This window comes from Lycorma delicatula, chromosome 3 (genome assembly GCF_047948215.1).
Source record: "Lycorma delicatula isolate Av1 chromosome 3, ASM4794821v1, whole genome shotgun sequence".
NCBI lineage: Eukaryota > Metazoa > Arthropoda > Insecta > Hemiptera > Fulgoridae > Lycorma > Lycorma delicatula.
In genome coordinates, this window is record NC_134457.1 from 138,750,638 (window position 1) to 138,777,444 (window position 26,807).

Genomic DNA, 26,807 nt, shown 5'->3' on the forward strand with positions numbered 1-26,807 from the left:
GGAGCCCTCAGAGTGCAGCGTTAAAGTAATACATTAGGTGTAGTTGTGTGAACATGTCTATTAAAGAAAATTATTTTGAATCTACTTACAAGATCAATGCTGTTCTTCAGGTAATTTACCACATAAAACTGCTTTCTATGCACCCTTAATTTGAAACGATAAAATCTGGTCTACACTAGTTCGATGTGTATTCTATCCTTTTCACCTCCTCTAATAAAGGAGGTGAAAACATGCCTCTTAACCAAGTCCTAAATACGATAATGTATTTCGCTATGATTATATAATTTGGCTGTATTTTAACGGTGATAAATCACTTTGTTTTGTTAAATTATACACAACTTCCACGTCTCAGCCGATTATTAGTACAACATTTTATTTATTCACGTTTTTGTCTGTCATTAAACCAGCCTTAGCATTCCCTTAATGACCCCCCCCACCATTTTCCCCATAAATGGGCAAAACATTTTTTTTTTAAATATATTTTTGGAATCTAGTGTAGACGTATTTAATTATACATCATTTTATTTCATACAATTTTAAAAACTTTTATTTAAAATATATTTTGATCTTATTCGGGGATTTCTCAAAAAAAAAAAATTACTCTCGATGTTATTATCGAGAGTAATTCCAATATTGGTAATTCCAATATTTTCACTTTGAATAATATTTGAATTACCAAATTAGTCCCCGGTAATTAGAAAAATTAAACTCTGCAAACAAATTAAAGTTTATGTTCTTCAAAATAAAACTAAACTAAAATTGTATACGGAATAAAAAGAAATTTAAAATTATTAATTGGGAAAATATTTTTTATATTCCATTCTCTTAAATGAAATGTTGAATCCAAAACAAAATTAAACAAATAAACATTAAGAAATAATGAATCAAAAACAAAAATTAATAATAAGCCGATTCACCTTATATCAGAAATTTTTATTTATTTTATGAGTGCTTTATACTAATTGCGTTATATTTCCGATAAGTTTAAGCTTAATAATATCAGATAAAAAGTGATCATTTTTTCTATTAACTTACACTATTTTATTTTATTAAAAACATTTTTCCTTAAAATTATTTGAAGAAAAATTTGAATTAAAGAAAAATACTTTTTTCTCAACTTTTTAACATTACTGACTTAACACCGGTTTGAGAGGCGTAAAAATACGACTATAACCTATAACTTATACGTATTGTTACCTGTAACGTAACTTACCTATAATGTAAAAATATGAATTTTTAACTATATAAAAATTATTTTTTTGTCATCATCCTTAACCGAGTTGAACGATGGACTTATATTTATCCGATTATCGGAAATTTTTCAAGTGATTCCTATTACAGTAAGGAACGATGATTGGTTATGTTAAAGATGTCATTAAATGTGTTTTGCGCCAATGGGAGCGATGTAATAACCATTGAATAAAATGCTTGGGCGGCACATCATCTATGTCTGAGTAGAGATCTACTATGGAATCTAACTTATAAACTGATCTTTACAATACTTTTTCCTTTCAGTTAATGTAGAATCTACTTTATAAAAATACTTATTTTTCAATTGTTATTTCATCCTCGTCGAAATAAAATTTAATTAATCATAAAATTTTCGTTTTCTTATTCAAATTTTCAAAATGAAAGTAACTTCTTTTTTTTAAATATCCATTCTTACTGAGTAGTCATTACTGAGACGAGAATAATATCGTTTGAATGATATTTGAATTACTAAACTAGTTTTCAATAACTAATTTTATTAATAAACTTTCGAAGTTTTAAAAATGATTATTAAAAATAAATAGTTTTCAAAGCTTTCGTTTCAGTTTCTAAAATGTTATGAAAAATTTAATTAAACGTAATTCGTTGTTAATAGGACTTTTAATAAAAATCTTTTAATTATTTTATTTTTAATGGTAAAATTATATAACCAATAGATTATAATATATAAACTTTTTTTTTAATATTTATAATATATTTTAAAAACTAATTAGGACGCTAGTGTCAAAAAACGAGGCGTCGTAAAAAAGATAAACATTTTCTTAAATTGGATAGCAGGTATTTTGGATATTGGATAGCAGCTAATTTGGATAACTTAAATTTTTATAAATTTTAGGATACTTACATGGATTTATATCATATACATTAAAAAGTAGTCAGATAATTTTTCTTTACTTTTTTTTAGTTTTTTCGGGTTTTCGATGACAAAACTATAGTAATCAAATTAAATTGCACCGCTAACAAACAAATGAATGGGAAATAAATATCATTAGCCTCGTTTTTTTTTTACCGTTATAATAAAGCCATTTACTAAGCTTCAGACTTATTGACAAAAATATAACGTGAATGTTAGTGTTAAAAATTATGCATAGTGAAGTAAATTTATTTAATCGTAGTATTTTGTTAGTAAAAGGTTTTTATTGTTAATGTATCCACGACTAATAATTGGGTAATCCAGTCTTACTTTACACTGTGAAGGGATAAACGTTGAACCATTATTACATAAATAGAAATGATTAATTACAATACCGTCTAACCTCTGGCATCTACCCGAAGCCAACGACTGAAATATCAATTCTGTCCACTTCAGATAACACCACTCTCTATTTTAGTTATATATATATATACACCACAATAATATACATTTTATAACTGCATATAGATTAATTCGAAAATGTTGTTACCGTTTGGTAAGTCATATTGTAATGATACTAAATAAAGCGGTGGATATTTCATTAACTTAATTTAAAAGAAAATATTGTATTAGCTTATGTTTAACTAAATCTATAACTGAATCAAATATTATCTTGGGTATAATATACTAATGAAAAAAATTAAGAAAAGAATGCAAAGAATTTCTCTGCATTTCTTACCAATAGTTAATGAATGTAAGCTAAGTCTGTTTGGAATGCAGGTAAATATCTTTATATATATATATTTCTTGTGCGCGTGTGTATGAAAGTGAACTCCTCCTAAACGGCTGGACGGATTTTGATGAAATCTTTTGTGTGTGTTCAAGGCGATTCGAGAATGATTTAGATTCACAATTTGGTCCACTGGAAAATGTTTTTTTAATTAATTTTTTATTTATAGGTAGTTGTTGATTTTGTAATGTTTTACATTGGATCCGGCAGACTGCACTACCATCGCAGTATCGAATATTCAATAAATTCTATTTTAATTTTAGTTTGTCCCGACAGTTGGTGCTGCGATCAAATTGAGAAAAATATTTCGTAATTTTGTGTTATTATTGCGTTACAAAAAATCGCGAGAAAACAGTTTTTTAATAAATAAGAGGCTAATAAATCAGATAGAAACGTAAACAAAGGAAAATCAATCAGATCAATGCAAGATGGCCGTTGCCAATGTAAACAAAATCACAACTGATTAAGTAACAAGAAGGCAGCACTGCGATCGCGTTTAGAATTGTGCGCATATTGAGAAATATTATATTATTATTATTGAAATAACGTTTTAAACTGTAATTAAAAAATATACATTGTGCAAATTTGTAAGGTACAGTATTGAAGTGAAAATGTTTTTTTAATTTATTTATGTGTTGTTGATCTTGGGATGGTTAAGGTTCACAATTGGGTCTGGTAGGCAGCGTGTGGGTCCGGTAGGCAGAGCTGCAATCGCGTTTTAGAAGTTTTTTTTTTTAATTTTTGGTTTATCAGTCAAATCCGGTAGTTGGTGCTGCGATCTGATTCCAGGATTTTTTTTTATTTCGTTGCTTTTTCGCATATCAGTTACTTGCGTCGTAGCTTAGTGTTGTTCTTACGTTAAAATTCGTATTTAGAGAATAGTTTGAATTAAATCCGATAGGTAGTGCTGCTCTGACAATTGGATTTATTTACATTCTGAATTTTATAAAGTTAAAGGTGAAATTTTATTAGGTTCCATAATGTTTTGTAAGTTTCTTAATGTTCAGTATTAATTGTAATGATTTTGCAGCCACAACACTTTTCGTTAAAAAATGATTTTCCATCGAATACTGTGATTAGAGAGTGGTGTGAATTAAATCCGATAGGTAGTGCTGTTGTTTTGCCATTTGGATTTATTTACATTCTGACTTTTATAAAGAAGTGAAAGGTTAAATTGCTAATGTTCACTTTTTTAAGGTTTTATGAAGCTTTCAATTGTTGTCATTTAATCTGTATGTTTACTCAGATCTAGCAATAGCGAAGCATTGCCGAGTCTGCTAGAATTGCTCGCTTATTGAGAATATTATATTATATTATTATTTATTGAAATAACGTTTTAAAGTTTAATTAAAAAATGTACATTGTGCAAATTTGTAAGGTGCAGTATTGAAGTGAGTATTTTACATGAATTTTAATTATGTATACACGTGCATTCAATAACAATCAACTTAACCTACAAATTTAAATTGTCAGTTCTCATTTGATTCTATGCAACTTATGAAGTATTGAACGGCTCTTTGAAAATAAAAATTTAAGTTTGTAAAATAAATTATAACATTTATAAAATGAAAATATAAGTTAATTATATAATATAGTTTAAAGTATATTTAAAAAATTGAATTTATAATAATTTAGCTGATTAATTTTATAAAAAGTTTTCTAAAATTATTTTTAGTTTACAATTATATAAAATTTGGTAAAATAGATGTTAAAATAAAGAATGAGAAAAATTTGTACTAAAATTTTAACTACGTTGCTTTTTTACAGTGCTTTAATTTTTTTATTAATTGATTAATTAAGCTGTTACATGGTTATGAAACATCAAAATTATTAAATAAATAAAAAATATGTAGGAGGTACTTTTTTAGAATGATGTTAAGTGAAAATTAGTAGTAATGTGGATGAAAATTTATTAATTACACTAATTATTAATTTTACGACGTTTCGATTTTTTAATTCAATTTTCATCGGACATCTCAATATTTAGTGAAAATAAATATTAACCATACTACACATAATTAATCAATAAACCCATTACAATAATACAACAATCACAAATTGATAATATCATACTAATAGTCATTTTAATGAAATTTAGAACACATTCCTGCTAATTTTAACTTAATTAATTACTTATATTTATGTGTGTGCATTTATTACAGAATAATGCCTCGTCAGGACAACGTCTTTCGGGTCCGCTAGTATATATATATATATATATATATATACACACACATCATTTTTCCCTGTGCGTTTTCCAACTAATTTTTTTTTTTTGGGTGGGGGAGGTCGGCCCCGTAACACGAGTGGTGGCCTTTCATCCTGAGGTGCCGAGTTCGAATCCCGGTCAACCATGGCATTTTTCACACACTACAGAACATTCATTTCCTCCTCTGAAGCAATACCTAACGGTGGTCCGGAGGTTAAAAAAGAAGGTCTAATTTTTTAGACATTTCACATGATAAAAACTTAGAATATCAGATGTACTCGTATATGGTTATATATTGTTAATGCTAATAATTCAGCATATGACTGAAGCAAAAATGACAGAAATAATTAAAAATATCTTCAAATCGCTTATTTAAATAATGCTTTTTTTTCTTTAAAAAACCTTCGTTAAGTTATTCAGAAAGAATTACAATCAACCTAGTAGAGAAATTACCCTACAAAATAGAATTATCAAAATTGAAGAATTAACTTTTTGATAGAGAATAAGGTGTGAGCACACAATTTTTTTTTTTTTTAATATATACAGCACAAATTGAAAACCATACAGGTGCTTAAATGTGGGTATTAAATAACAAATAATTAAATTTAATAATTTAGCCTCACATTAAAATCGATGCTATGCTTCTGTAGAAAGAATGAATGCAGTACTTAGCAGCAATACTTTGAACAGTATTGTGCTCTAACTCTATATCAAAAACCAGTTATTAAATGGCAAAATTCAATTGTTGATCGAAACTCATTGTAAAAAATTTAGCCAATTCCAAAATAGTTTTACTATTTATCTAAAATTGTAAGTACTGTTCCACGGACACCAGACATTACTGACTGATGATTATCAATGATAATGTATATTATATTGCTAAGTTTTTGTTTATATACAGAGTGATTCAGGAGAAAAGGAAAATAACTTGCGAACTGATTCTAGAGCTGGAAATAACGAAAAAAATTCATACAAACATATGTCCGAAAACGGTTTGTATCGAGTTAGCATGTTAGCATATTTTTACATGACTAATACAAATTTTATTTTATAATTAGTTCTTTAATAAGGATAAATCATTCTTTATAAGGATTATCTCTCCATAGCACATGTAAATTATTACAGCACCTTTGTCTAAACAATACCATCCATTATCAAGTTATACATTATTCTACCTATTTCATCTAAAAATATGTAAGAAATATTTTTTTCTTTTCCATTATGACAATCTTAATGTCATAAATGAGAGCTGAAATTAGAGAAAACAAATTCAAAAGATCTGATGTGGAAACCATATGACTTCCTTGTATACCTATTAAATTACGTATACACATTTTTAAAAGTACATAAAATGTTATTTCACTAATAACCTCTGATTTTTTTTCTTTTTTTTTATTATTATTATTGAATTATTATTTATTGTAAAAGTTTTTTTTTTTTTTTACAATCAGAGGTTAATTAATAATATTAATATTAATAATAATTAGATATTAATTAATAATAAATCAATGTATTTAAATTAAAAAAAAGGAGATGAAGTCGGAATCGAACCGATATGCCTTTCTCTTGTGTAAGATTCAAATATTTCATTAATTACAATTTATTTGGCTATAACTCTGGAACCAATGAAAATAAGTATCACTTATGATACATCGTTGAAAAATGAGGGCTTATTTCTGCAGTTAGGAAGAAGTCCAAAAAACAAATTGTTTGGATTTTAGGCTTTTTTGTATATTTTTGGTCCAGTCGATTGCAATCAAAGGGGAGGTGCACAACTAGTTGTTACAACAGTCCTAAATCCAAAATTTTCAACATCCTACGGCTAATCGTTTTTTGAGTTATGCGAGATACAGTTATGCAAGTGCATACAGACGTCACGCCGAAACTAGTCAAATTAGATTCAGGGATGGTCAAAATGGATATTTCTGTTGAAATCTGAAAACCGAATTTTTTCGCGATCACAATACTTCTTTTACTACAGAAAACATTATTCATTAAATTGCGATACTTTTGATATTTTTTTAATGAGTTTTTATTTAATTTTTGATATTTTTTAAAAAGTTTTTATTTAATAACAAGCTGACCCAGCAATGCTTCGCCATTGCTAGATTTGAGTAAATATAAAGATTAAATGAACACAAATGAAAGTTTGATAAAACATTAAAAAACTGAACATTACGTAAATTCACAAAATTTAACCTTTCCCTTTTTCCCTTCTTCTCTTCTTCCCTTTTCTTTTTTCCCCTTTTTCCTTATTTCCCATAACATTTTTCGCAAAAATATTTATTTTCACGTAACTAATATATATTCTGAATATGATCCAAATCGGATTATAAATACAATTTTCCGAAATATCTCAATCCCAGCGCCCCCTAGCGGGTTGAAACTAATTCAAAAATATTTGCGGGCGTGCACACATTTCACCAAAGTTTCATCGCAATCTGATGAACGGTATAGGAACGGGACAAACAAATCCATTTATATGAGATTGATAGTGTCATTTTTCTCTCCTTATTGTGTAATTTTTTTCCGTTAAGTATTTAATATTAATAGATAATAAGAAATGTTATAATGTCTCCCATACTAGAGATTTTTTATTTTTAAGAATTTTTGTATTAAAAGGATGTTTTTTGACTACAATTTTTTTTTATATTTACCTACAGAGCAGGCTTCACAAATTTGTTATACCTACGCTTCCAACACACATAAGTAGAAAAGCTTCTTTTCTATTTACAATTTAAAAAAGAGTAACAATTCAAACTAAATGTATCATGTCATAATTATAACAGAATAAGTGTATAGTATAAGGTTTTTAATACATTATTAGGTAAATGATGCTGAGCATCCTAATGCAACAAATAAAACAATCATAAAAACATATATCCATGCCCACAAATTATTCGTTAAAATTTTTTCTTCAAATGTCAACAGATATCTTTGAATGATGTAAAGAGATGTAGATTTTTTTTATTGATTCATAAGATAATATTCCAAAGGTCAATATATCTTCTCTCATGTTTTTTTTTTTTTATTTGAGGTTAATAAGCAGCTGAATCCCTAGCCCCTAGTTCATGAAATGAATATACTGGTAACTTTTTATATCCAGGGATCACAAGTCTATGATGTGAAGTTACTTAGAATTCAGTAACAAAATACTGGTCAAGGATAACATCAATAATAGCTTAACATAATATATTAACCGGGATATACATTGATCATCCATTCAACAAGAAGCGATAAAGTAAAATCCCACAAAGTTGTTTTAGCTTTATTAATCAGGATAAGTTTATTAAATTTGGGTTCAGGCATAAACACAATACTTTTCAACTTCCAGAATGTTACACCCTAAGCCATCTCAGTTATTACCGAACCAATAGTTTCCAAAATGGAAGTTTAACCTTCATATGTTCAAGAAAATTATGGGAGTATAATTATATTCCCATAATTTTCTTTGCTTTTGTTAAAAACTGTAAACAGGTTTTTTTTTTAATTTTTGTAACTATGACTTAATTAAATTTTTATTACTGTGATATATTGTTTACATTTGATTTTTATGAACAGTAAATTAACACTGAAACATTAACATTTGCAAAAACCCAATACTGAAAATTTTGGCTGATCCCTTATTTTCCTAATTTTTAGCCTATGCTGCTTCAGAAGCAGTAGTTGGTTAATTAAAAATGATCCTTGGCAAGATGATCCACAATTAAACTTCTTTATGGATTGATCATTCCTTCCTTTACCCTTCCCCTACTTTATTCTCTTTTCCTAGTTCTTTTATAACTGTTATTGAAATTTTGTTAGTCTTTTCTAAGCTAGCTTAGATCCGTTATAGTTATCTTCCTTCTAGTAGTAATATGATAATTACTTCTAAATTTGAACTCTATAAGATTTTCACTTTGTAGAGACACTCCTTTCCAGACTCATACAAAATGCCAAACTAGAGTCTAAGGTACCCATAAATTATAGCAAGGCCTCTTTATTTTCCAAAATCTAAATTTAAATATCAAAAAATGTTAAAAAATCAACTTTTAGTTTAAAAGCTTTAACTGATTTTTTTTATTTTTAATTATTTTAATAAAAATATGATATTTTGCATAGTGTTATGGATTATTAATAAACTATTTTTAAAAATACTGCAAATAAATGAGATGTTTACGCTTTTAATTGAGAAGCATCAGATCTTTAAAGCTGAATTTTCCATCTTCTGCTTCTATTTCAAAATATTTATCATGTTAAAAAAAATAACTCTTTAAAAGTTTTATACTGTTAACATTTCAGTTACAACATCATTTACATTAAATGGTTCATTATTAACATGGTATTTGTTAAATATATCAAATTTGTATCGTAGCATCAAAACATAATTATTTTGTTACAATTAATTATTTTTAACTTTTTATGTTAACACTAACTACTTGTGCAGAGCTCTTTACTTCATTGTTACACATTTTAAGGGTAATATTTTAAAAATTTATAATCAAAAATGGTAACACATATAAAATTTGGTAGTTTAACAAAAATTGTTTAATATTTAAATGAATATAATATAAATATGCTTCCTTCTCAAGAAATTACGCTTTCTTTCTTAAATATACATTATACATGATGTTCATCATTCTTAGGATCCTCCTGTACAAATTGACTTTGGCTTAAAGTAGTAGGTATAACTGAAGAAAAATGCAAATGAGGAGGATTACATTTAGATGTTGTTAGAAGAGAAAAAAAGATTTTGTTGTAATCAATGAATGATAAATTTCAACTGTTCATTAAGGATACAATTTTTTTTAGATTTTATAACCTAACAAATTTGTGGATGACCTGATATAAGACAATCTATTCCAAATAAATTTATCCAACCATTATAAGATTAAGTATTTAACAGTATATTGAGAAAGGCACATAACTGTAGAGCAGCATTTCTCAACCTGCAGGTTGCGACTCCCACAGAGTTCATGGTGATATGAAAGGAGGGTCACAAAATTAGTCTACAACTTTACTCATAAACAATAATGAAATCATTTTATGAGAAAAAATCATTTATTTTATACATTTTACTTACATTTATAAGTACTTATAAAGAAAACCCCTTATCACAGAGATAAGATGTAGTAAAAGGAATTAATATTTTCAATGCTTCTGTGACTAAATTTCCATATTCACTTTGACAAGCCAAAATTATCTAAAGCTTCAGATGTCAATTATAGTTGTAAAGTAGTATCGGCAGACATTTATGTGAGCAGGTTGTGAATCTCAACTGATAACTTAGCAGCTGCAACAACGTTTTAACTAAATGGATTCAGTACTAATCTCTTCAAAAAATCACTTTTATCTTCCAGGAAATACTTAACCAACTGAATTTTTAGCTCACCCAAATGCATCTTCATGTTATCCAAACTCTGGTGAGAAATAGTATCTTCTTTATCCAAAATTTTCTCAATATAATCGAAAGTGAGTAGAAACGTAAAAATGTTAGCTTTGAAGGCGAATAATGCAGATAGATAGCAAGCTTCTTATTGAAAGAATAAACTTTGTCATTAATTTAAAAACATTTCTAAAGACATTAACATTAACATTTCTAAACATTTTACTTATTATCTGTAAAAATATTAAAAATGGCATTTGTTTATCCTGGAAAATATTATTAATTTCATCTCCAATTCGAATAACCAATCTCTCCTGCGATAACCATCTGATTTTTGTATGGAAAAGAGAAGACGTTTTCTTTTCTCCCATTTCACCACATAGTTTAGCAAACAGCCTATTCTATAATGGTCGACTTTTAATAAAATGCACCATTTTTACAGCTTAAAAAGAATTTGTTTGAGATTTTTTGCCATATTTTCCTTGGCAAGAGCATGTCTGTGAAGGAAGCTGTGCATCCATTCCGCCCTTGGTATAAGACAAGTGTACTTTTATCAGTATGGCTTGATTTACAACACCCACCGGATTGGTCTAGTGGTGAATGCGTCTTCCCAATTCAGCTGATTTGGAAGTCGAGAGTTCCAGTGTTCAAGTCCTAGTAATGTCAGTTATTTTTACACGGATTTGAATACTAGATCATGGATACCAATGTTCTTTGATGGTTGGGTTTCAATTAACCACGCATCTCAGGAATGGTCAATCTGAGACTGTTCAGGACTACACTTCATTTACACTCATACATATCAACCTCATTCATCCTCTGAAGTATTATTTGAAAGCTAATTACCGGAGGCCAAACAGGAAAAATAAAGATAAGGCTTGATTTACAAAAAGAAACTTGTTGATTTCTCTAAGTATGTAATTTTCTTTCAAAAGAATCCAAGGGTTAGCTTTTACGATACGGATATTTAGTTCCCAAGTGTTAAATTAATTTGGATGGATAAGTTAATTTTAATTTTCATCAGAGAGGACTTGAAAGCAAACAACCAACTGTAGCTTTCCATACAATGAGATAAAACCATAATTTAAATAACTGTCATTGTACAATCTTGTCTTTTTAAAAGCCGACCCACAGGCTCATTTAGGGTCTCACAAATTTATCCATTTTGCATAAGTATCTAATTGCAAAAAAATAGCTACACTGTTTGACTGTACGACTGTACACTAAAAAACCGAAATCTTAATTATTATTTTCAATGAAACTACATTTTTAAAAACTTAAATAAAGCCAACAGCTCGCTTTGCAATCGAAACTAAACTGACGTTCTGCAAACCTCTTTTATACTGCTGAGAGCACGATGTGTTCAAATGTATCATATGGATATTCAAACATGGTGTTCTCACAACAAATATTATGCAAGTAAACCAAATTACTACGAGCATGTACACATCAAGTTGGAATCTGTAAATTGCTTATGTTTGTACACTTCATACACCCATGTTCATATTCGTCACTATCAATGCAGCTAAATAGTTTTAACTAGGTTTCATTGGCTTGCAGTTGTGGGGGTCACAAAATATTCATTATATATTTTTTTACTTTTTGGAGATTGTGGAGCTAAAAAGGTTGAGAATCACTGTTGTAGAGTAATATGATAGAAAGAGAGCTCGATTTCACAGACAAATACTAGATATAATATTGTAAAAATGAGTAAAAGTATGGAGTAAATTATTTAACGCTTAGTCATTGAAAGACAAACCGAAATTGATTGATGACTTCAGTAGTAGGTCGCACGAATGGGGGGGACAACATGTGTTAGTGGATAGAGATGGAAATTTTCCTTCTGTATTGTAATACTTCTGTATTACTCTCCCAGCCACCACCCCTGCTTAAGAACACTATCAGTTGCCATTTTTTAAAATGGAAAATGTTTTCTTAAATTGTTAAAAAATTTGTCAGTCTGCTTATTAGCAAGGTCTCATAGTACATAATTTCAATGCTTTTTGTCCAACTGCATCGCAAACAAGCAGACGAAATGCCAAAAGGTCAAGTTCAAACAGAACATCTATTTGTTTGGGCAATTAGAGGAAAGAAACACTTTTAGTGGCGAAATCTTCAAAATCGGTGATGATTAAGTTATCGGGAATACCAAATTTCTTTTAAGTTTTTTAAATTGTTATGAACCGAGCAAGCAAGTTCAATAAAGAATCATTTCTGTAATATAGATGACAGTACTGTGTATGGTTTATCTTTTCCACTCATATGCCTCCTGTCAGCAGCCACGAATGTTTTTTACATTTATTTAGCAATTTTTAATATCTCGTAAATATTTAAGGTCGTAAATGGGTCAATTTATACAATAACTTTTGTTTTGGTACTGATTTTATCAATATCTGGTAAAAGTTTTGAGTTTTTCGTTGTCTTGATTATCAGACATTTTTTGGTTAATTTTTTGCTTCTGATGTAAGTTATCTGTGGTTAACAGTTAACTACTTTATAAAATATCTACTAGAATTATGATAAATCAGCGATATCGAATAAAGTACTCCAGAGAGATTACAAGAGATAAGTTTGTCATTGCAAGCCGAAACAAACATACCAAAGACTAAGAAGAAATTGTATACACTAAACAGTAAAACAAAATTGACCAAACAATGAAATCTCTAATAAAGAAGTAATGAGACTGTAATGTATGCACTGAGAGAAAAGTTCCTGGTGACCTAAACCAGACAATTTTTTTTCTGCAAAGCTTGTATAAAAAATTCAAATCAACGTGGAAAAATGTACTAAGCAATATCACAATAAAAATTACATAGAAAACTTTGATTTAAGGAATCATTTCAAGCTTATAATGAGCAATGGCTTACTTTTTAAATAGGTGAATATAATTTTCATATTAATAAGAAAAAAAATTAAAACACTACGCAATGTCGTTAAATACCAAAAACAAAAAAAAGTCTAAAAAAATTTAACCATACTAGTAAGTTTCTACAACCATTGGCATTTTCTTCAGTGACCACGGTCAAGATATTTGTAGATTATTTCTGTAAATTACGTAGATCACTTTATTCGTAGGCTATCACATCTTCATGTATGTTGAACTCAAAGAATAAACAATGTTTCTCACAATTCAATTTTTCCATATTTTTTAGAAGGATACCAGTCATTTTTTTCTTATAAAAAATATTGTTTTATTTGCAAGAATATGTGGATAAAGCGAAGATCAATACAGAATAGTGACCTATGCTAAATTCCATTGACGTTAGTCTCCAAAAATTAATTTATAACCTTAAATTTTATAACCTTTAAATTAATTTATAAGTAAAAATTTTATTTGCATGATACAAGTATGTAGGCCTATGATCCGAAAAAAGCGCAATGTTGGTGTGCATGTGACAAAAATAACAGTACACGTTTTTTGTCACAATAATTATTACATCTTTTCAATGTGGTTTTTATTACTTTGAAGCACAGCAAAGGTGAATCAAATAATTTTAGGCTAGTATGATTAGATCCTACCAGGTATATTTAAATTAACCCACCGGGTTGGTCTAGTGGTGAACGCGTCTTCCCAAATCAGCTGATTTGGAAGTTGAGAGTTCCAGCGTTCAAGTCCTAGTAAAGGCAGTTACACGGATTTGAATACTAGATTGTGGATACCGGTGTTATTTGGTGGTTGGATGTCAATTAACCATACATCTCAGAAATGGTCGAACTAAGACTGTACAAGACTTCACTTCATTTTCACTTATACATATCATCCTCTGAAGTAATACCTGAACGATAATTCCCGGAGGCTAACCAGGAAAAAAGAAAGAAAGAAGGTTTATTTAAATTATGATTTACTTGCTGCCGCAAAAAACTTATTTTTTACTAAGTAAAACTTTATTTATATTACCAAAGTTTATTTTTCTAATTAAAATAATGGATTATCTCTTTCTTAAGGTTTTTTTTTTTTACTTTTCACTTCAGCGAGGTTTTTCTTGAAAAATCTAAGCGGTTTAATAAAATAAAAAAAGTCGAGAGACATTAGCCACTCTTTAAACAGTTACTTCATTTTTTTTTTTCAATTTAAATGCAAATTTTATTTTTTCTTCTATCGGTATTCTTTTCCATATAGTCACCGTTTTTTGTATAATAATCACCACCATAAGCCTACTCATTTTTAAAGGGAAAAAAAACTGTTAACTAAAATTAACAAAAAAACAACTTCAAACACAGGATGAAGTAAAACGTTTTAATTTTTTTTTTTAATTTTTTCATTTTTAAGACTAACCAAATTAAGAGATTTTTACTTTGTTAAGCCTAACCAAGTTAAGAGTTAGTAAGTTTTTGGTAGCTGATTATTTTTAATTTGGCGCCGCCTTCAATAAGTAAAAATTAAAAAAAAAGATTTAATCTTTTTTCTTTTGACTATATTTTTTAACGGTTTTATTAAACCATACTTAAAGAAAGTGGTATTTAGTCTTGCGCAAATCTAATCAGAAATATTTTAATAAAGCTTTTTGTTCATTCATATTGAAATCAAATATGTTTTATAAAAACATATTGTGAAATTCATTGATTTTATTCTTATTTCCTTTTTTCACAGAACTCGAATTTACCTTGAATGGTGACAGTAATGTACAGTTAGAATAAACGATAACTTGAATACGTTTATTAAACTATATTTATCGAGGTTTTCACACAATGGTTCAATGTAGCGTATTGTTGGACGGTCATAATGTGATCCAATCAGTAGTATTCATGTGGATTTTTTTATTTTAACGTAAAAATTGCTCGAGCTAGTACCAATTGAAATAAATAAAAATTTCTCTTGGCTTTTTTTTAAATTCTGACTTTACTAACGTTTATATCAAATGGAGCACATGATAATTCGAGCCGGTAGTGTAATGAATTATCATCAGATTTTTATTTTTTATTTTTTTTTATAGTTTCAACTGCTAAAATTTTAATACGTAGTAGTTCAGATATCAAAGTTTGGTACTTTTATCGAATAGGGCGCCACTGATTATTTATTTAAATACCCAGTTTATTTATTTTTAACAATATAGAAAACCTGTTTTATTAAATGCCAAAAACGGAAAGGATAAGATAAGAATAAGTTTCCTTATTACAATGATGTAAATTCAACTTGGTATCTGTACCTTATGAATTGTAGCCGGTTACAAAGAGTTGGTTCTGTGTGTTTGTCGAGAAAGCAGTTCAATTTCGCTACTGTCGTTTAACATGAATTTTTGGAATTTGCCGAATAATGAACACGATGCCATTGAGTTCCTGCAACTGTGAGGCATTCTACCGTGAACCGGACTTCTTGAAACCGGTTGAACCGGCATCTTGAAACGGACTCGCTGTACGTCTACAAAACTGATGGTGTTTTATAGCGTTTCAACTAATGTGTTTGCGATCAAAGTTAATATGCGCGTCAGTACGTGTCTTAAAAATTTGAATCTCAGCTTTGTGACCGTCATACGTTTTCTATATAGTTGGGCGTTCGAACTGTCAAGTGTTGATCGTTCGGTGTCACTGTGAATTGGGTATTGGTCCTGAATTTGGGGTTGTTGAAATAATAAGTACCAGGGAACTGCCAGGCACCACTTGGAATCCTACTTCGTCGAATTCATGTGATGTTAAGGGACAAGAATCCGTTCCAGAAAATACACGATGCAGTAATAAGGGATACTTGGCCGACGGAAGTCCATACAGTAGACTGTAGTAAGTAAATTTTCTGTGATCGTAAATTTTAAATAATGCTGTAGCCCATAAATTAATAATGAATAATGAAATTCGTTTGAAAAAAACCGCCGATTTAAAGGGAACAAGTGGTTGTGCTGGTACTCGATAAAAAGGTCTTTTCAAGAAGATTCCCGCAGAAGAAAGGTGATCTGTAGTTAGTCGACCCACCGGCTTGGTCTAGTGGTGAACGAGTCTTCCCAAATCAGCTGATTTGGAAGTCGAGAGTTCCAGCGTTCCAAGTCCTAGTAAAGTCAATTATTTTTACTCGGATTTAAATACTAGATCGTGGATACCGGTGTTCTTTGGTGGTTGGGTTTCAATTAACCACACATCTCAGGAATGGTCGAACTGAGGCTGTACAAGACTACACTTCATTTACACTCATACATATCATCCTCATTCATCCTCTGAAGTATTATCTGAAACGTAATTACCGGAGGCTAAACAGGAAAAGAAAGAAGATCTGGAGTTAGTCAGTTAGTAGTAGATGGCGTCACTGAAAGGAGAAAATAAATTAAAATTATAACCTAACTTTATATAATAAATAAATATAATTATAGGTATAATCTAACCAAACTTATCCTACGCTTGCTTCCCTCGGACATTTGCGGTCATTTTTCTTGAAAAGTACCATAATATTTATAAAATCTGATTATAAAGTATGCATTGAAATTGAAAGTATGCATTGTTTTTTTTAACTATCTACTTACTACTTGGTTCCTGGAATCGACCACCATCTTGAAATATCGTTGAAATTTATTTTTCTATTACTCCTGTAAAAGAAAACCTCAAAAAGGAATCGTTCTAAATTTTTTTTCCGAAATTAAAAACTGGAGGAAAAAATGAAAAATATTTCATCAGTATTCTGTTTTTTTTTATTCATGCTACATTTTTACGAACTCTTAAGAATTTAGCTAGAAATTTATGTCTGTAATTAAAAATGTAGTAAATTGTTTTTGCAGAAAAAAGTTCTTAATTAAATTCCCTAGGTTATTAACTGCTATTTGCTTCCAAAAAAAAAAAAAAAAACAGCAGGAAATTCCCAAAATTTTTTTACTCTAAAAAAGTGATAAATAAATAAGAGTAATTGATAAATGATAAGTTTTCCGTAATTATTAAGAAAGCAATGTATTCTCCAATAAGAAACTCCTTTAAAAAAAAAGATATAAGTGAAAGTCTACAAATTTCGTTTTTCCAAGTTCAATTTTCCTTAAATTTAAATTTTATGATGCAATCTGTGTCATTGTCCCCAATGCAAAATACTCCTGACAAGACCAGTAGTAACTAATGTTTGGCTTCAAATGTGATATGAGAAGAATAGTCAAAGAATAAAAATGTTGTACGTAATAAAAATTATAATGACTCACTTCATATTACACAGAAATTACTCCAGAAGACATAATCAGTTCTAATGACTGATTAGAATCTATAATACTCCAATAATAATAATAATACAGTCAGTTCTAATTTCAGTCTAAATGTACATATTTGTAATATTTTATAGCTAAATAATAACATTATTTTGATTGAAAAAAAAATATATATATACATCAGTAGAGGTAAGTTTCTCAAGTGAAATCAAGCTTTTTGAAGACTATTTTATATACATCTTTATCTTTTACAAATATAAAAAAGTAATTTTCTTTTTATTAAAATTTGCTTGATTGATAAAAACACAAAATGTAATTATATATTATAATTCAAACAGATGCTAAGAACAAAGATAAGTAAATTTATAATAAATCAACAAGTCTTTCATTTTAGATAACAATTTGTATTTAGTCTAGCTTCATCAAGATTAAAATTCAAACAAATTAGCTTAAGAATTGAATAACATGCAATAATTTGTGATCTGATCTATAAACCTAGTACAAAAAATAGATATGTATTTTTATATTTTGTTTATAAGTTTGTGATGATTATAATGTGAATAGAAATCTACCATCAACAATAAACTTCACCCTTTAAAGAACACTATGTAGCTCTTCATGCAGGAAAAGCTATCATGAAGAGATTATTATTTGCCATTTATGAATAAGGCATACTAGACTTCTTTCTTTTTCTTGTTTAGCCTCCAGTGATTACCGTTCAGATTATACTTCAGAGGATGAATGAGGATGATATGTATGAGTGTAAAAATCAACTCATCTAATCTAACATTTTTCCAAAAATTTGATTGATAAAAAATAGTTACACATCAAAAATACACTACAATAAAAACTCTAACGTAAAATAAAAATTATAGGGATATTACTAATGATAGATACCACAGATAAAGAAACTTTAATATTCTAACTTGCAGCATCATAACATACCTGCTTCTAACTTGCCCTGCTCATATTTGTTCAACCTTACATTGAGAATAGCTCAAGAAAAACTTAACCAATCTTCATTAAATTTTCACATGCACAACTTCAGATATCACTACTACAGCATATCTGAATTTCAATGAAAAATAATACAGTAGTTTTGGAGATTTTGAGCCACAAACCTTTTACACAGGCCTATAAATATATGTATAAATAATATGTAATATATGTATACATGTAATATATCTATAAATAAATGTATAAGGAAACCACAATTTCATTGAGTATTTTCATACTCCTCATATCTCAAAACAAAGAAAATTCATTTTCATACCCCCCTTCCCCCTCTCATCATGCAACAGAAGGTTATACCATTCTTTCTTTGAAAAGTCTGTAAAAAAATGCAATTCATTTTCTATTGGGAGTATGTTTTTTGAATATACCTAAAATAAATTAACACCTGTTTAACAGCTATTCTTTATTTTTCCAAATATTATTTTTTATAAAATCTCTGAATATATTTATTTTTAATATTTTACAAAATACCTAAAACAAAAAACAAGTCTGAACACATCAGTTTGTTAATACACAAAAGTAAGGTCACATCAAAGAAATAAAGAATACTGTAATGTACCAAAAGAAAGTGATGGAACAAAAGACTGAGAAATTGGGAATGACTGAAGTACTTGCCTTAAGCAATGAGTATTAGATTTACAGAGCAATTATCTTCCTACTAGTATCCTTTAAGTAACTTTACCCTTTTCTAAATGACAATTGTTTTGCCTTTTTTAAATTCTTCCTGGTTTTTATGAATAATTTTGCCCTTCCATTCTTTTTTCATATTTTTACACTCATCGACACAAGGAATCAACTGATATTTTTCTTTGTTTAATTACAAAGATAATTTTTGGTGTTTTACAAACTTCAGTGTTGCAGTGATTTGTAGGAAGAATATTGTTTAGAAATTTTACTGTCCCCCATTAGACATCATAACAAACATCAAAATTAATTTTAGTAGTTCATATTTTTCAAGACTATTTTTTAAAGAACCAATCTGAATTTTGATGAAGAATGCTCAAATATTTTTTTCACCATAATTTCAAAAATATTCAAATCATACATACCTTTATCACACAATAGCTGTTGAAAGTGATTCTTTTAATCTGGGTGCTGGTTTTCACCAATTCATTACATTTGTACCCACTTCACCTAATATTTGAAATTTGATTATCACTATTAGTTATTCTTCTTGAAAGATATTGAGATTCTTATTTAAACAGATTCTTATTAAAGGAGGTTTGTTGGAAGACTAACTCCTTGACTCAAATATATAGATTTAATATCAGAAAAACAGTTCGTGTACTTATTTAACATAGACAACAAGGTAGTATTTGCATACTTATGTGTGTGTGTGTATATATATATATATATATATATATTTATGCTTATGTCTCTTCTGATCAGAAGACACAATCGGTCCATTATTGCAGGAAAAAATAGCAAACTGATTAACATGCTATGTATTTTAAAACTATACGTATATGTACAATTTAAGTTCATTACTTTGTTAATTTTTTTTACATACTGTTTTAATTGTTCTATTTCAGATGATCAAGATGATGCTTACAGTAGTTGTAGTATTTACAGTATGCTGGTTACCATTTAATATGCTTCTGGTGAGTAAATTTTCTCAACACACAAAAACTTAAACATATACATACATATACACATTTGAACTGGAGAGAAAAATTTGCATATACTTTCATAATACTTCAAAATTTCAAAACACAGAACAATCTAAAAATAAAATTAAAATAATAATTTTTTAAAAGAATTATATTATAATGTAATTATAGAATTCAACACCAACTGAAGAAGTAGGATGTGTGAAAATTCATTCATGGAAATTAATATGGTAAGTTTAACTTTTCTAATTACTACAGTTTGGTTATACATATTGTTTTTTTTCTTTTCTTTAGAGTGAAGCTAACTTTCATTATAATTCATTTTTCTCTCTTTTTGTTCATAATTAAATTATAGTAGTCATTTAGAAGTTATAATTTAGTCTAGCCTGAGGGCTCTGCCCCCTGGACCCTCAACACGTCCGTATCATATTTGTAAGAATATTAAGTATTTTACAAAAAAATTTTAAGAAAAGAAATATTAGTGTGTAGAGAATATTTTTCTGAACATTTTGGTGTTTTTATATATTTAAAATAGACTTTAAGGAGCGAGTTAATAACTTTTAATAGACATATAATGTTTTAACGCTAGTCACATTGATAACAGGGAGTTGGCTTGGGGATGCTTTCTTCTTTGTTTAGTCTTGTGTGTGTTCATGTGAGGTTGTGTTAGTCCAACTGATGCTATTGGTGCAGAGTGGACCACTAGTGCGACCCGATGCATACAGAATCCTTTTTTTACTGCTAAATATTAACTAATAATCTCTTTCTTTTATTAATAAAATTAATTAATAATAATAAGTAAATAAAAAAAGTCTCTTTCAGCTGCCGGAAGGCAGAGACAGATTTCACTGGCGCTAAGTAGGGGATAAAAATGTTTTCACCTTAAAGTTAAGAAAAACTTCAAATTTTCAGATGTGAAATGCGAAGATATGTCGAATTTTTCCAGAAGACGAATCATGGTACCCATTACAATAGGTAGCTTTCTTATGAAATCTACTAAAATACAAATATAAAATATAATCCAAAAAAATTACAATGAAATTGTAAACCTGCGAAATAAGAATTTCGCAGATATTATTTCTTCCGCTGAAAAAACAAAAATTTCTGTAATGTAAATAAAACTGTTTTTAACAAGCCGACACTGATATTAAAAAAAGTAAGACACTACATTTCTATTATCAAACTCTGTTATTAATTTAGAATTTTCTTTAAAAAAAAATACATGTTAAATATATGTAATAGACAATAGACATACAATAATAGATAAAAAAAAAACCGTTTAAGCGTTCCATATAATAAGCAAAAAAAAAATAAAAATAATTTATGATGAAATAATAATTTTTGTGATTTAGCAATAGTTTGGAAAATTAGGTACTCCTTGAGGACAAGAGTCCTGTTTTAGGAGTTACCATCAATTTATGATTAAAACACTGAAGAATATTAAAGATATATAAATTAGGACAGAAGTGGCCGAGTAGATATTTAATAATTACTAAAGATTATAGAAGTATTAAAGAGAGGGAAAATCATTCAGTTTCGCAATATTAGTTTTGAGTTTTATTTCACTTTTTTAACTTTTGTTTTAATAAATTTTTTATTATATAATTTATATTAGTTTTAAACCTTATTTAGTTTTATTTTACCTTTTTATTAAAGAAAATTCCGGGCGATGATAACGCACAGGCGTTTTTCGCTCCCAAACAAAAAAAAAAATCTGACATTGTCAAGTCAATATATCCTTTTTGTATCATGCTCTGTTGTAGATTTAATTTGCACTTACAGCAAGCAGCTTTGTTGCTTTTAATATTTAATTGTATAATAAGTACTTTGTTTTTTATGCATTTTAGATTTAATGTGTGATGACCTCTAAAAGCTATAATTCTGATAAATTTGATGATAAATAATGTGTTCTAAAACACATCATTTGTAATGTACATTTTGTTAAAGTCACAGGATGGAAAAAAAATATTTTTTTTATTTTCTAGTAAGGCTTAAATACCATATAGTAAAATAGTTTATTAAAGTTATTATTGAGTGCTCATATGGTGAGGTTGTATCTGGGCAGTTGTGTCTTATCTTTAGTGATAGAATATTTAAACTGTGTTCAATAGTATGTGTATATGTTAGTTATTTTAATAATAAGATATTCTATTGATTGTATATTTTTTACTCCAATTTGTTTTTCATGCTAACTTTAATATGTCATGTTCTACTTTTCTAAAAACAGATCAAAAAGTATTTATGCAGCAACTGCAGTGGTAATTTTCATCTACAGTGCTTTAATCTTATTCAAGAAGAAGTTAATTTCATTGAACAAGAAAACAAAATTTGGGTGTGTGCCATCTGTGAAAATGAAAAAAGAACGAGTGCTGCGCTGCAATCGGCAGCTGAAGACTGAAAGATATGTGGAGTTACTGAACGAAATCTGCAGAGAAAACCGGGACATGGAAAGAAATTTGGGATATTCAATCAAAGCATGCCACAGGGAAATTGGGGCGCTATCAAAAAACACTCGAAGCTCGAGAAGAAAAAATACATGTCCTAACTAAGGTTGATGAACTGTCAGGCGAGCAGAAACAGAAAAAAATAATAACTTAATTTTGCAAAACAGAATTAGTGAACTTGAACAGTATTCTTGTGCAAATAATTTAGAAATACACAGAATATGAAAATTTAGATTTAGTAATTCAAGATGTTGCTAAAGATGTTGACTACCCGATATCTGAAAGCGACATAGATGTGTGCCATAGGTTGACAAACAGAACCCAAAAAAGACCAGCTATGATTATAGTTCACTTTACCGGAAGATGTGTAAAAGATGGCATCTTCAGTAGAAGGTGTGTCAAGAGAGGGACTTCTCAACAGAGAACCTGGGCTTGCCAAACAATAACCCAGTGTATATAAATGAAAATCTTTAAGCTGATCGTAGGAAAGTGTTTTCAATGGTAAGAGAATTGAAAAAGGAAAAGGGTTTCAAGTACTTGTGGGTACATAGCAGAAAAAATTTTTTATGCAGAAGTGATGGTGCTCCTATAATTGTGCTTGATGACATCAGAAAATTTAAATAGTTTTTTGTTAAAATTTTTATTATTGTTTACTTTTTCTTTAAATAATATGTAGTGTTAACTACATATAATATGTAGTAGTATTTTGTTAAGTTTTTATTATTTTTATTTTTTTCTTCTTTTACGGAAGATAAATCTTTATTGGAAGTGGAAAGAGAAATGAACATTGGTAAAATTGACGGAGCATACAGGAAAGTTAAGGAAAATTTTGGGGTACATAAATTAAAATCTAATAATGTGTTAAACAAAGATGGTACACCAATATATAATACGAAAGGTAAAGTCGATAGATGGGTGGAATATATTGAAGAGTTATACGGAGGAAATGAATTAGAAAATGGTGTTATAGAGGAAGAAGAGGAAGTTGAGGAGGATGAAATGGGAGAAACAATACTGAGATCTGAATTTAAGAGAGCATTAAAAGATTTAAATGGCAGAAAGGCTCCTGGAATAGACGGAATACCTGTAGAATTACTGCGCAGTGCAGGTGAGGAAGCGATTGATAGATTATACAAACTGGTGTGTAATATTTATGAAAAAGGGGAATTTCCGTCAGACTTCAAAAAAAGTGTTATAGTTATGATACCAAAGAAAGCAGGGGCAGATAAATGTGAAGAATACAGAACAATTAGTTTAACTAGTCATGCATCAAAAATCTTAACTAGAATTTTATACAGAAGAATTGAGAGGAGAGTGGAAGAAGTGTTAGGAGAAGACCAATTTGGTTTCAGGAAAAGTATAGGGACAAGGGAAGCAATTTTAGGCCTCAGATTAATAGTAGAAGGAAGATTAAAGAAAAACAAACCAACATACTTGGCGTTTATAGACCTAGAAAAGGCTTTCGATAACGTAGATTGGAATAAAATGTTCAGCATTTTAAAAAAATTAGGGTTCAAATACAGAGATAGAAGAACAATTGCTAACATGTACAGGAACCAAACAGCAACAATAACAATTGAAGAACATAAGAAAGAAGCCCTAATAAGAAAGGGAGTCCGACAAGGATGTTCCCTATCTCCGTTACTTTTTAATCTTTACATGGAACTAGCAGTTAATGATATTAAAGAACAATTTAGATTCGGAGTAACAGTACAAGGTGAAAAGATAAAGATGCTACGATTTGCTGATGATATAGTAATTCTAGCCGAGAGTAAAAAGGATTTAGAAGAAACAATGAATGGCATAGATGAAGTCCTACGCAAGAACTATCGCATGAAAATAAACAAGAACAAAACAAAAGTAATGAAATGTAGTAGAAATAACAAAGATGGACCCCTGAATGTGAAAATAGGAGGAGAAAAGATTATGGAGGTAGAAGAATTTTGTTATTTGGGAAGTAAAATTACTAAAGATGGACGAAGCAGGAGCGATATAAAATGCCGAATAGCACAAGCTAAACGAGCCTTCAGTAAGAAATATAATTTGTTTACATCAAAAATGAATTTAAATGTCAGGAAAAGATTTTTGAAAGTGTATGTTTGGAGTGTCGCTTTATATGGAAGTGAAACTTGGACAATCGGAGTATCTGAGAAGAAAAGATTAGAAGCTTTTGAAATGTGGTGCTATAGGAGAATGTTAAAAATCAGATGGGTGGATAAAGTGACAAATGAAGAGGTATTGCGGCAAATAGATGAAGAAAGAAGCATTTGGAAGAATATAGTTAAAAGAAGAGACAGACTTATAGGCCACATACTAAGGCATCCTGGAATAGTCGCTTTAATATTGGAAGGACAGGTAGAAGGGAAAAATTGTGTAGGCAGGCCACGTTTGGAGTATGTAAAACAAATTGTTGGGGATGTAGGATGTAGAGGGTATACTGAAATGAAACGACTAGCACTAGATAGGGAATCTTGGAGAGCTGCATCAAACCAGTCAAATGACTGAAGACAAAAAAAAAAAAAAAAAAAAATCTTTATTTCTAACTCATCAAAATATAAGAAGCATGCGAAAAAATTATTCTTAAGTGAAATTATTGTTTTAAAATTATTTTCTAAATAATAGTATTAACTGAGATATGGATTTATGATGAATAACTGAATAATTATCAAATTGATGGATATAATCTTTATGCCAAATGTAACAAAACTTATAGAGCTGGAGGTTTAATAGCGTACATGCAAAACGACATTCCAGTCAAGGTTGATGAGGCCAGTTTCTTATTGGCTGATGGCATTAGTTTATCTTTGTCTATTGATAATCATGTTTGTAATATTTTTGTTTTTTATAGATATCATTGATCGATACTGGAGGTATTTTTTAATGAGTTAAGTACTTTCTTAGATATCCACAATAGCAATCCTGTAATGATGCTTGTAGGAGATATAAATTTCAATCTTTTAGAGGAAAATGACATTGTTAATAAACATAAATTTTTGCTTTACTCAAATGGTATGGAGTCTCTGGTCAACACCCCTATGAGGTTGGATACAAATACTTGTATAGATAATTTTTTTCATTAAATGTAAATAATTCAAAGAAATTTCTTTAAAATTTTTTGCTGATGTCGCACATACTGGCATCACAGATTATTCCATTATATTTATCTGGAGTGATATTAAAAAGCTGCTTATACATGAACTCAGAATGTAATACTGTACATCAATATAGTGCTATTAGTTTATTTAGGTTTAAACATGAGATCTTAAAGGCTGCTTATAATAAAGTATTTAATGAAAAAGATGTAGACAGACTTTTGAGCTATTTTATGAAGTTTTATAAGTATTTTCTGAAAAAAGGAAAGAGTTTAAAACAAATAAAAATGTTATAAAAATTAAACCCTGGGTTTCGGATAATTTATTAAATAGAATTAAAAGAAAAAAAATCTTGTTTAAAAAAGTTAAAAATTAACTGTATAATTTAGATTTAAAAAGATATTACAGTAGGTACAGGAATAGACTTAACTATGACATAAGGAAGGCTAAAGAATCGTATTTTAGAAACTTCTTTATTAATAACACTGGTAATACTAGGGAACACTGGAAACTAATTTACCAGTTATTAGATAAAAAACATGAAATAGATGGAATTAAAGCCGAGAAAAATAGCCAAATAATTAGTTAGGTTCAAAAGGTTTAGGATATTTTTAATAGCTATTTTTTAGGAATTGCAAAGAAACGAAAATCACCTCTTGACAATATTTATATAACAATATTTTTTCCACATCGGAAGTATGAACCATTATTTTCCTTATGCCTACACATTATCTCGAGATTGAAAAAATTAAAAGTCTATGAAAACCAAAATATCATTTGGTTTTGATGAGATTTTATTTCATATGCCCTAAAATTCATGTGTGAACATATTTCTCATGTTTTTTGTGAATGTATGCAATTTAAGTCTGCAGTAGGGTAAATTTTTCTAGAAAGAAGCAGTGGTAGTTCTTATTTATAAAAAAAAGAGTTATAATTATGTTGGGAACTTTAGGCCCATAGTCCTTCTTTCACAATTTTCAAATATTCTGGAAACTGTAGTAAAGTCAAGACTGGTTAACTTTTTTAATAGAAATAATTTTTCAGAGTTAATCAAT

General features: G+C 28.8%; 1 protein-coding gene across 3 annotated transcripts in view; it reads left to right on the forward strand.

Annotated features, from left to right (window-relative positions):
- Window positions 1–26,807, forward strand: part of LOC142322041 (RYamide receptor-like) — a 591,685-nt gene that overhangs the window by 559,264 nt on the left and 5,614 nt on the right. For all 3 annotated transcript variants that reach the window (XM_075360648.1, XM_075360649.1, XM_075360647.1), the window contains one exon: window positions 20,139–20,207. In XM_075360648.1, coding sequence (XP_075216763.1) covers window positions 20,139–20,207 — 69 coding nt within the window. The remainder of the gene's footprint in view (window positions 1–20,138; window positions 20,208–26,807) is intronic.